Source organism: Zonotrichia albicollis, chromosome 9, assembly GCF_047830755.1.
Source record: "Zonotrichia albicollis isolate bZonAlb1 chromosome 9, bZonAlb1.hap1, whole genome shotgun sequence".
In the NCBI taxonomy this organism is placed as follows: domain Eukaryota; kingdom Metazoa; phylum Chordata; class Aves; order Passeriformes; family Passerellidae; genus Zonotrichia; species Zonotrichia albicollis.
In genome coordinates, this window is record NC_133827.1 from 38,737,531 (window position 1) to 38,750,444 (window position 12,914).

The 12,914-nt window shown below is 44.8% G+C and overlaps 1 protein-coding gene across 8 annotated transcripts in view; it reads right to left on the minus strand.

Moving 5' to 3' along the window:
- Window positions 1–12,914, minus strand: part of LOC102062060 (uncharacterized) — a 191,920-nt gene that overhangs the window by 60,540 nt on the left and 118,466 nt on the right. For 6 of the 8 annotated variants that reach the window (XR_012581682.1, XM_074547465.1, XM_074547469.1 and 3 more), the window contains 2 exons: window positions 10,087–10,209; window positions 3,564–3,689 (listed from right to left, as the gene is read on the minus strand). The exons of 1 other annotated variant lie outside the window; for it this stretch is intronic. Coding sequence is in view for 6 of the 7 variants with exons in the window: in XM_074547465.1 (XP_074403566.1) it covers window positions 3,564–3,689; window positions 10,087–10,209 (249 nt within the window). In the remaining variant the exon portion in view is untranslated. The remainder of the gene's footprint in view (window positions 1–3,563; window positions 3,690–10,086; window positions 10,210–12,914) is intronic. One more of the 8 variants, XM_074547468.1, reaches the window with a different exon arrangement.

The following is a 12,914-nucleotide window of genomic DNA, read 5'->3' on the forward strand; positions in this document are numbered from 1 at the left end:
ATCTCGAAGATTTCATTGTGTTGTATGGGTTTATTTCTGGAACATGTGCCTGCTGGAAGCATACTGCCCAAACAGAGACTTGGCACACCCCAGAACTGACCCACCACGACTGTTCAGACAGGTCTGACTTGGGCTAAGCCCTCACATTCTGCACCAGGCCGAGGTTTTGCTTTGGAGCACCCATTACACCAAAATTCTGGTGAACAACATTCCACAGGCAAATTTGGAGGGCACCTTGAAAATGTGTCCTCTACAGTTCTGTTTGAATAAAATTTCTGGAAGTTATACTTGTTTCCCTACAATTCCAGCTCTGATTCAGCTTTAGCATTTCACTAATTACTGTCTGATTTGAGACAGATGAGCAATATTTCTCACTTGCCCTGCTCTATAAAAGCCAACTTCTCTCAGAGCCCTAGAGGAAAGTCACCATCAGTTCAACACCACTGGAGTCAGGGTTTGAGGAGCCCTGGGAAGGGCTGAAGGAGTTTTGCTCTGACCTGGCTGCTTTGCTCTTCCATGGGCTACACAGAAGGAGGGAACAGGAGAGAAAATTCTCTTCTTCATGTGGATTTAACTAAATATGGGACAGGGCACTTTTTTGTCCCTTTTCTGTACAGCCAAGTGGTATTTTTTGCCACCATTTGGTAAAAGAGGAAGCAGCCACAGAACATCCGCAAACTGCCTCATGTCGCCTCCTGCCATTTCAGGAACACACAACGCACAAACCGTTCCAGTCTGCAGGGCTGAGTTTGACTTGACAGTATTAAACAAAAAAAAACCAACTAAAAAAAAATAAAATAAAAGCACGGTTAGGGATGTAGAACTGAAATTGGACTTCTGACACGATAGGTTGCAAATAGGTTTCCAAGGAACAGCAGCACTTCATCGTGCATGACACTTCCAAGGCTGACAACTTGGCTCTGCAGCTCGACAATTTGCGGTCTACAAAGGATTTAGCTCCAAGCAAGAACTCGCTCCTTGCTGATATGAAATATTGAGTTATTTGCCGATTCCTTTTCTATTTGGGTAAATTAAATGAAATCACTATCAAACAGCATCTGTTAAACCTGCATATTATGAAGGTTTTCAGAGCAGCTAAAGCTTTAATTTGAGAATGATTACAGCACCGAGTAAAGCTTGTAATGCTCTGTGACATGACAACAGGCAAACAACAAATTACACAGTGGATGTTAGTAAAACATAGTAATTCAAATAAAGGTAGCAGCCTTGGAAGTCCTTGGATGAGGTAAGTTTGTAAAGGAAAGATCTTCAGGACATGAGGCAATCAGTGATTGACTTGCTTTGCAGTGATATGTTCCTGTTAGAAGCAGGTTTCAGGAAAAGCCAAAAATAACTCATTAGTGTTCTTTTTTCACACATTTGCCTCTTACTGGTTCATTTAATAACTTTAGTAGATAACAGACTCCATCCTACAAATCTCTACTCCAAGCTGTTAAACACTATGGTGAAAAATTTACTGGCATGGTTTCATTTCCCAGGTGCCTCAGGACACAGAATCCCAAAATGGTTTGGGTTGGAAGGGACCTTAAAGCTCATCCAGCTCCACCCTCTGCCATGGGCAGGGACACCTTCCATTATCCCAGGATGCTCCAAGCTCCATCCAGCCTGGCCTTGGACACTGCCAGGGATGGGGCAGACAAGGCTGTAAAGAACAGGGTCTCCAGTCCTGTCTGCAAAAACCTCTAGAGCACCTAAAGAAAAGAGGCTTGGGCTTTATCAAATAAATTTTCTTGTTCACAGCAACCATGACTTCACACTGGAGAAAATATAAAGTGGTAAAGAGAAAAACTACCAGGCTTGAGTGTTTCTCCAAGGCTTTGCAGGACTGTGGGTGCAGTATTAACTCCCAAAAGTCCACAGGGATGAATCCACACCTGCACAGCACCTACACCTGCTGTGGCAAACACTCTCATCACACTGTGGTTTCTCCATCCAAACCATCACTCCAGCAGCCAAGCTTTGGGTGGAAAACAAAAAAACATCCAGACTCACCTCATCTACTTAAAATATCTATGAACTGACAACCCAAATGCATTCATGACCACTTCACCCTCATTTGTTCCTGTAAAAATCTTGTCCATGGCCTTACCTAGCACTTTTCTCTCCCAGGCATTCATTCACTCAGGTATTTATGGGAGGGAAAAGCATCCTACTCAGTCTTCATTTTGCAAGCTGAGCTCTGCTTACAAGGCAGATCCTCCTTCCCCCAGGCAGAGCTGCTCTCCTGGGGAGGGCTGAAGTGATTCATTTTGGTTCGAACACCCTGGGGTAACCAGGTAATGGGTGCCCACCTGCAGACAAGGCTGACCCTGCCCCTCTCTAGTGTTCAGTATCCACAGGCTGGTGACAAAACACTGCCTTTGGTGAGTGGGTGACTCTCTTCAGCCCCACCATGTGAGAGGGTGAACAGTGGTGGCAAAACCTCCCCTTTTAGGGGTCCCAGTTGAGACAGGGCATGGAAATGGTCCATGGGAGCTTGAACTGTGCTATGAGTACTCCAGGAGAATTCCCACCCCACCTGGCATCACTCAGACCCCTCTGACCCAACCACGGTCCCACCAGTCCATAATCCCACCCCACAGCCCTGTGCAGGCTCTGCACAGCCAGCTGGCCAAACACATCTCGAGATGTTTGGAAAAGGGATGGAGACCAGCAGAGGAAGCTCTGTGACACCCCGTTCTCCCCAAATCTCCCCTTTTCTGGCTCTGTGATAATCTTAGGGAAAAAATGTGACCACTCCATGAGAGACAGAGAGGCCAGCAGGCTGTGGGTGCTCCCTGGGGTGCAGCCCCCATTTGGGGCAGGATTTGGGGGGAACCAAACCGAAGGGGAAGGGTTCTCTGCACCCAGCAGGAGCTGGGAGCCATCTGAACAGCAGGATTTACTTACACTTCATCCACAGCGTGCAAAATCTCCGAGCAGAAGAGGAGCCATATGGAAACGGTTTTGTGACAGGAATTTCAGCTCAATAAATCCATAAATTTGGCCTTATCTTTCTCTGGCATGTTCAAGGGTGTGTGTGTGTGTGCTTGTGTTGGGGAATGGGGGGGTTGCCTTCAAAACTGATGAATATGTTAAGATATACAAGAAAAGAAAAGCAACAATCAAACCCAAAGGTAGCATTGCTGTTCTGCTTGAGAGGCTGCTTAGAAACCTGAAGGGCAGGATGAATGAATCAGCCTGTGATAAGCCAAAAGGAGATAAAGAGAAGACTTTTTTGTAGAATAAAACATGTAATGCAGGCCAACTCTATATGCAACTTGATGAGCAATAAAATGTTAGAATTAAATCACATTAAGTTCCTAACCTATGTCATCACCATCATTGTGCAAGGAGCAGCCAGGGATCTAGGAGGCCAAAATCTTGTTCAAAGCTGTGATTCAAAGTGAGCTTCACACCTCAAACACGTGTTATATTTAAAAGTCTGTCATTAAGCAATTCCCAAAGCTGCATTTGGAAATAGGAATGAACACAGTGACCCAAAACACCGTCCTGGGGTCTGTTAAATTGCCTTTACTGCGGGTCTTCAACAGAGGACTCACCTTCACAGGATTTGGCATCTGCCTTCAGCTGGTAGCCTGGCTGGCACTGGCACTTGTAGTGGTCCTCACTGAGCTGAACACAGTCCTGCTCGCAGCCTCCGTTGTTAATGCTGCAGGAATTGACAGCTGGAGCCAAGGAAGCAGGGAAGGAAAGCACATCAACAACCTGGGAGGACTTATTTCCTATTTTAAATACATAAATGACAGCAGAAGCAGACAAACCTTGCTGAGCAGCTTTCAGAAATGCTCCTGTACCTTCCCTTGTGCTCACAGAGCCTGGCTGACAGCATCCCACACCAGTGAAATCCTGATTCACAGAGCCTGCTGACACAGCCCCACACCAGTGAAATCCCAATTCACAGAGCCTGACACTGTCCCACACCAGTGAAATCCTGATTCACAGAGCCTGACACTGTCCCACACCAGTGAAATCCCAATTCACAGAGCCTGACACTGTCCCACACCAGTGAAATCCTGATTCACAGAGCCTGCTGACACAGCCCCACAGCAGTGAAATCCTGATTCCAGGGAGAGGCAGGTGAGATCTGAGGGCTGTAATGCTGACTGAAGCACAGCACCCTTTGATCTGACAGCACCAAAGCGCTGCCAATCCACCGAGGCAAGGAGGGGAGAAAAGAACAGCCCTGCTGGCACTTGCCCATTGATTATATTTTTCTATTCCTTGCTTTCATTGATTAAAAATAGTAATTGTTGTTCAGGCTGATTTCCTCAGCCTCATAAATAAAAAAAATTCAAATAACAGAAGCCACAAGCCCTGCAGAACAGAGTCACACGGCAAACCACAGGAACACAGGGTCCTCTGTACATCTTTAAAGATGCTGCTTTTTTCACCCCAGCAAATTAATATTCTTTTTTGTTCAACACATATCCCTGGCCTCTGGAGAAACATTTCTCCTCCTGACAAAACATGTTAACACACACCCACACCTATTCACAGGCTGTATGTAAAAATAAGAGTGATGGTTTGACTCTGCTATTGTGCTGTGCTGATGGGTGTGTGTGTATGTGTGGCTGTATCGAGATTTCCACAGCAGGGATGTAGTATGGAGAGATTTAAATGAGATATTAGGAAGAAATTCTTGACTCTGAGGGTGGGCAGGCCCTGGCACAGGTTGCCCAGAGAAGCTGTGGCTGCCCCTGGATCCCTGGAAGTGTCCAAGGCCAGTCTGGATGGGGATTGGAACTATTTGGGGTAGTGGAAAGTGTGGGAAGGGGTGGGGCTGGATGAGTTTTAAGGTCCCTTGCAACCCAAACCATTCTAGGATTCTGTGTTCTCTATGGGCAGCTGGAAAGATTACTTGGTCCATCATGGGCTGCACCAAACTCTGAACCCAATGAAGTCAGCGAAGAGCTTTGATATTTATTTTTTTAATATTAATTTTAGCAATATTTGTATTTCCTCATGCATCTGTAACAGACATTAGTAAATGTTAGCTACAAAACCCACTACAGGATTCGTTTCACCCTATGCAACCAATTAGCAAACACTGAGTTTGTGCAGTCAAGTATGTGTTAAAAAGGTGAAAAGAAAAGCAAATTTTTACATTCTCCTGGCTGCACATACAGCAGGAGGCACCTCAGTGCCCAGAAACCTGACCCTGGCTTCTGATCCCCACCTGTGCCCAGGAGCCTCCTGCCCTGCCACAGACAGGCCCTGAAAGCAGCACACCCCACACACTCTGGGCTCCCAGCTCCCTGCACATTCGCATCCAAAAACCTGTTTTTCAGCAAGAATATTCAAATAAGATGAAAATATTTCAGGAGACGAAAAACATCTTAAATCCAAGTGACAGAATATACATGTTGGCTTTTCAAAGTGCCGTTTTCTCCCTCAGTTTCTGGGCAGGAGCCAATCTGGCTGCGATGGGAGATAACAGCAACCTGCCATGGTGAGGGTTTGGGAGGCTCTGAAGGTGGGAGGGGACAGGTGAGAACCCCACGAGCCCCAGTTTGGTGTGTGGCTGTGCCAGCTGCCAGGGCAGGTTTGTCACCAGGCTGGATCCCTGAGAGGAGGTGCCAGACTGAAGGGGAAGAGCCCCCAGGGACAGGACAGGGTTGTGCTGGTGGCTGCCAGGCACCAGCAGCGCCTCTCTGAGCACAGAGAGACTTGGCATCTCCTGGATATGGCTCCAGCTGTCACCAAGGGGCTGTGGCTGGAGGGATGGGCGCCTGCACAGGCAGAAATATGGCCTGACATTAATTTTTCAAAGATTTACTCTCGGAATTTGGTAGAAACCCAGCCCTGATGTGGATTCCAGACAGGCTAGGGATGATGCCAGGTGATGCCAAGAGAGGGAGGGGGTATCTGGGAAGGGGGCCAGTGGTGGGAGACAGTAGGTGGGAAAAACAAAGATCACAGAATGGTTTGGGTTTATCCTAAAGATCATCTCATTCCACCCCCTGCCACGGGCAGGACACTCCCACTGTCCCAGCTTGTTCCAGCCTGGCCTTGGACACTTCCATGGATCCAGGGGCAGCCACAGCTGCTCTGTGCCACCCTCACCCTCACAGGGAACAATTCCTTCCTAATATCCAGTCTAACCCTGCTTTCTGACTATTCAAAGCCTTCCTTCCTTGTCTGTCACAATATGCCCTGGTAAAAACTCCCTCTCCAGCTCTCTTGTAGCCCCCTGATCTGATAACAGTTAAGAAATACACACTCTCCACCCATTATTTATAATAAAGGTGATATTTTTACAAAGAGCAGGCTCTGAAGCCATAGTTAGACATATGCGTAGCAACCATGGGGTTAGAACATGCAATCTCTTCCAACCTGTGTTTCACATAACCTTAAATCCAACCTTGGCAGTGACAAGAAATGTAACTTCAGACATGCAGGGCTTACATTTACATTGGAAAACACAGATTATAGAGTAGTAGAGATGTTTTCTTTGTTACTTTCTCAATATAGAAGAGCCTTAGTGTGCTAAAATCTCCATAAAAAAACAGCATCTCAACAGCTTCTCTACATAAAGCAGACATCAAAGGTAACAGCTGGCACCAGAGATGAATCAGGGTCTAATGGCTGTGCCCTGTTTCCACTTCTAGGAGTTCAAACAGGAATAAATTCCACTGAAGACAATGAATCTACAACAGTCCAAACCCACAGCCTGATACCACAATAAACATGTTCTTTCTGAGTTTCAGCCTTTCAGATACCAGCTGGTTAAACTCCAGCGAAGTCAAACTCATCGCATTAACATAATCAAGGCATTACAAACAAAGCAAACAAAAAACTTGGACAGGTTCGCAGTGAATATTTGGTCTGGCACGTGTGTTTATAAATTAATTCAATGCTGAGCAAAATTTGTAGGACCAAAAAGCTGAAGGCAGAAAAGGAGCATTGAAAGAGATGGGATTTTATCATGGCATGAAGTACTGGGTAACATCAAAAGATTCAGGAATTAAAGAGTTTATTCTCACACACTGGTCATCACTGGATAAGGCAACCCACTCTGGAGATTTTTGGGTCTGAGCAGAGTATGAGTGGAGTTCTCTGCCTTAGAGTATGAGCAGAAGTTTCCAATGAGAGCAGGAAGAATGGCAAAAGCAGATTTCCTCTCCCCACGTATTTTAAGGCTCATCCTGGCAGAGGAGGGATGGGCCACCAGCAACAAGTCAGGATCCCAAACGCCCTGTGCTGAGGTGGCAGGAGGGCAGATTTACTGCAAAACTTGGACAGCAGCTCAGTAATATTCCATGATCACATGAGGAAGTATCTCATCCCAGGTTTTTGAGTCCTCAGATGCAGGCTGAATATCTTTTAAGATGATAGATCCACTTCCTTATGTATGGGAGATTTCCAAGCCATCCAGGCTGCAAAATCTGCTTCCCCTCAAATGATTTTGGCACTTTTGTTCCCACAAGCACAGGGTTGCCAAAAAAGAAAAGCAGGACGTGGAAAGAATGAACCTAACAGCAATCTGGGCTGGGCTCCTCTGAAAAGCCTGCCTGGAGGGACTCTTGTTTCTTATTTCTGCAGCTGAGATAATCACCTTCCATAAACAGCTCAGTGCCAGAATGGGGTCCCTTTTCTTTCTCAGCATGCAGGAGAGATCCTTACATCCTCTGAAGTACCCATGGAATAAATAGCAGTGCTAATCCAAGCCTGTTTGAGATGCTGGGTGTTCTGCTGAGCTGCACTGGGTCAGAGCAGAGGGGCATTAGTGGTTTGCTGCTCATCAGATGAGTGATGAAAGCTGAATGTACAGCCTGGTGCTGCACAAGGGGCAAACCCTCCATCCCCAGCAAGCAGCTACAGCCCAGACCCTGATCCCAGGCACTCCTGATTTATATGGAATGCTTCTCCCTGTCCTCATCAATTAGTAACTGTCTTGTTCTCCAATGCATGAGAGCTTATTATATCCATTTGTTTTGGTGTCTTGTCTAAACAGCTGGAACAGGGCTCAATATCCTCCCTCAGTATCTTGTACATCCATTATTATGATTGCAGAGCTCTCTCAAAATCCTGCCTCCCATCTCAGGATTTATTTTTGTTTCTCCTTGATAATTTCTGAGACATTGCAAACAAAGCTGGTCACTGGACAAAGTACTTCGAATAACTTCTTGAGAATATTTACATTTACAAAATGAAAACTTGTTCTCTGGTATTGTTCACAGCTTGGACAAAGCTAAACTGAGCTTGCTGATTATGTGAGGCAAGAGAAAACCTAATTATTTTGTGTCCACAGAAAATTTTACATATTACACATGTAAATTCATTTAATTGCCATTAACATCTACTTTTTGCCTTTATCACGCAGTTCTCTTCCTTTTTTCCCTCCAAAGTCCCTTTAGTCTCCTTTTCATATAAAAATCCCTCTCCACCCCAAATGAGACTATTCAGAGGAAGCAATGCAGCTCAAGACTTTCACTTCTGGATCTTCCCTGGTCAGATCTGATCTGATTGAGATTAATTTCTCTTTAAATTCACAGAAAACCAAATGGCTTCTAGTTAATGATGAACCACTCTGTTTTTACATTATTTTTTCCCCTCTCACTATAGTGTTTCCCCGTCCAGTCCTTCACCGACTAAGATAATCAAGAAAAGACTGAGACTTCATCACATATTTAATTGCAGTTAATTACCAAACACTGAAAGTCTCTGTATGTGATAAACACAAAAAACCTAAAGGTAAGTTTTAAAATAAAAAAAAATTCCATTATTCCCACTGCACTGGTACCCACAGGAGCACTGGTACCTCCTGTGTCCTGGCTGCATCAGGGAATGTATTGCTGTGATAATTCCAGCAATGACTGATGACATCTCTGGCTGAAGTTAAGCACAACCAAGGGACTCTGTGCAGGAACTGAGGCAATGCCCAAACTGTGAGAACTTATTCTGCAGATGTAGTCTGCCTGCACTTGACTGTTCTTCCCATATTACCTCAAATCAGGCTTAAAAATTTAAACAAAAGGTGCCCTTTTCTTTTTCTCAGATGTAAGAATATTTTAATCCTTTCTGCAGAATGCAAAAATTTGACTTTTGTACTGATTTAAACACGATACAAGAACTGTGTATTTCATATTATTGTTTTTAACAACAAGCAGAAATAACTCAGGTGTGCCTTGTTTCAGGCTTTAGAGTCCAACCTAAGAAACACAGAGTTTATTTTTGCAATTCTCTCCACATAAACAGGCAATGTGTCATGGCTGAGCTCCATGGTGCTCTCATGGACACGAGCACACACAGGGTGACTCCACCCTGTAAATCACAATCATTTACCCTGGACACAACCTCTAAACTCACCAAGTCCCAGGGCAGTGCTGGGATGTGCCACAAAGAAAAAAGCATTCAGAATTAAAAAAATGCCATTTGAAATGAAGACACCCTAAGCTCTTCAGTGCCTCCTGCAAAAGAATTTTCGCCAACATGAGACACCATCAAAAACCCAAAAAATGAAACAAAATAAAGAGTAATTTTGGCAATACCTTTATCCTCACAGGCTGCTTGAACCAGAGTGGGTAATATATTTAGTGAAAACTCAGATTGGAGAGTCTAGAAGATTTTGCAGTCAGAGAAAAGCCAGAGTTGGAGGATGAGAGGGTTCCTTACTGAGGCAGGTGCGGCTGTCGGTGTGGAGCTGCAGTGTTGAAAGGGGGGTTCTTTCAACAAAAAACCAAATAAAGTGTAATTCTGGCAATACCTGAATCCTCACAGGCTCCTTGAACCAGAGTGGGTAACGATATTTAGTGAGAACTCAGAATGGAGAGTCAGAAGGCTTTGCAGTTAGAGAAAACCCAGATGTTGGGAGGATGAGAAGGTTCCTTACCGAGGCAGGTGCGGCCGTCGGTGTGGAGCTGCAGTGTTGAAAGGGGAGTTCTTTTAACAAAAAAAAACCCAAAAACTAAACAAAATAAAGAGTAATTTTGGCAATACCTGAACAAGCTGCTTGAACCAGAATGGGTAATAATATTTAGTGAAAGCAAGCTCAGATTGGAGAGTCAGAAGGCTTTGCAGTTAGAGAAAAGCCAGATGTTGGGAGGATGAGATGTTCCTTACCGAGGCAGGTGCGGCCGTCGGCGTGGAGCCGGAACCCCGGCTGGCACTGGCACTGGAAGGAGCCCTGGGTGTTGGCACAGCCCTGCTGGCAGCCCCCGTTCAGCACCTCACACTCGTCCACGTCTGCAGAAGGAAGGGAGGGACACGGTGAGGGAGGATTGCAAGAGACCCTGGTTCTCCTGCAGGGCTCATCCAGAATGCAGGGAGCTTGGGCTGCGTTGTTGTTTACTTCGTTTTGGCAGCAGAGAAAAGGGGAATTTGAAAAGTGGAATTTATGGTGTTTTTCCAAGTTCCTGCAGGCACTGCCTCTGTAGTCTCTGCTTCTGAAGTCCTGGTTAATTAGAGTGATTTGTGACATGGCTGAGAAAAATATAAGGGAAGAATTAGGGTTAGATAATACATCTGAGCCAGTAGGAACTGCTGGTCAAACCTTTGGCTTTTATAAAAACTTGCTCTATGAACATTTCCTTCTGCATCAGGCTTTAAATCCTATTGTTCTTGGGGGTACAAGCAGGTAAAACTGACCTGAATGGACAACAGACACACTCTCCATCACCATTACATTTTCAACCGTGGATAGCACAGAGAGCTTAAACAGAAAACTTTAGAAGAGTGAGGAATTTGTGCTGCATTTTCTGTGTCCCTTGCCATACAAGCATAGAATCACAGAATGGTTTGGGCTGGATGGGACCCTAAAGCTCCTCTCATTCCAACCCTGGCCATGTTCAGGGACATTTCCCACTATCCCAGGTTGCTCCAAGCTTCATCCAGCCTGGCCTTGGACACTTCCAGGGAAGGGGGAAAACATTGTGTCCTGTTCTTCCTTGTGCTCACCTAAACTTTCCACAGCACCTTCTCAGACAACCTCCCAGAAAAATGATGTGAGGTCCTGCTGAAACCTTTTCTAAAGCTAAGCAGGCATCATTCCATATTTCAGGGGATTTTAGAGGATTACATTCGGTCAAACGAAGAGGCAAACAAGCATTAAACCAGCTTGAGAACGCTGCTGCAAAGTTCCAGCTGAAAATGATGGACAATGATGGACAAAGATCAAGAAGAGTTTAAGTAAACAGGTGAAGGTCTAAGACAGAATCATAAAAAACTGAATTTCCAGAAGTACCACATAAGCAGTTTCTGCACCTCTTCAGCAACGCTGGGCTTCTGTAAATAGCATTTGATTGACATGTTGACACCATTACCTTAAAAATCAACATGGGGTCGTTGGAAATAAGGGTCAATTAGTCCATTCCCTGAAAAAAATCCACCTGGCAGATATTTGCCTAGATTTTGTCTCTCCTTTCCTTTGCAGTCCCCAGGGACAGCAGCTCCACCTCCCACCATCTCCCCCAGGGGCGATTCTTGTCCCAAATTATCCAAATGCCAAAGATATTTTCTTCCCCAAGTCAAGCCTCCCTCCTGCAACAGACATCTCTGAAAAACCCCCCCTTTCAACACTGCAGCCTCCTGCTGATTTAATTGCTCTTCAGATCATGTTCTGAAATTATCTAATGGGAGGCAAGTCCACAACTGCTCCTGTGGGGGAATGAAGGAATTTCCCCCCCCCATATTGCTCTTGAGGAACAAGGGGTCTGGCTTTCATATCTTTGCTCTGGTTATATCTGTTTTGCATTTAACTTTCATGGTTTACATATTTTTTTAATGCTTTTATGTTTATTCCATTTTAGAAAATCTAATCACAATTAACTGAAAGAGGAAGCTTTAAAGAAGACTTGGAAATGCACAACATCCCTCTCCTGAGGAAATGCATTCATGAAGTTCAATTTTAATACTTCACATGTGAATTTCCCTCACCTAAAATGAAGTCCTGGTGTTGACTGGTGTTTAAATTCAGACCATTTGCTAACATGCACCACTTTTTGATCCTTCTGCTGTATTTGTTGTTTTATTAGACTGCATACTACATACATGTCCTTTTGCCTGGAGACATCTGGAATATGCTTTTTTTGAACCAGAAATCTTGCCTTTTAAAATGTAAACAGTAAACAGAAAATGTTATTCACCTTGTTTAATTCCATACCGCTAAGAACCAGACTGGTGAAAAATGCCAGGACGAAATCAGACCCAGGAAACCCTTTGTATGGAGTGTCAGAGAAATAAAATAAGCAAATAGTCTCAGAAAAATAGAACAAGGAAGCAGCTGAACCACATAGTACACCACATTCCAGTATTTATACCTCAATAAACCCAAACACTGGGAGCTTCAGTATTTTAATTTTATAGGCTACGATCAGCTGGAGAATTTCTCTCATATACCAAACACAGTTTTAAGTTCGGATATTGGCACTTACAAAGGAGAAAAAATAGTCCAGCTAATAAAAACGAGCTGGGAGTTAGTGATATTTGTTAGTCTCCATTTGGAGATTTAGAGGAGTGGCTTGGTTTATGGGGCAGCTCTGCACCCAGCAGCAGCTCTTCCCTGAGCAGCGCTTCCCTCATGCTGGCACATCCCAGAGCAGTGATATTGCTGAAAGACAGCACAATTCAATGCAAAATAAAAGATCCTCAACCACTTGTGCCCATGGGCTACACCCAGCCCCAGCCTGAGCCTCCCTGCAGCAAGAGGAGGCAAGAGCAGGAGCTGAAAATGCAGCTCCACGACGCCACATCAACAGCAAATCTGGTGACAGATGATCCCTTCCAGCCCCAGACTTCCTCTGCAAGATCAATATTTTAAGGATTATATGCTGAAAGATTCCTTCACATCCAGCAGATAAAATCAAGAGAAATGCAAGGCGCAGTCGCCTTTCCACGTCTCCTCCATCTCAAGGCCAGGAAACAGCTTCGCCCCCAGATACAGCAGAAAAATT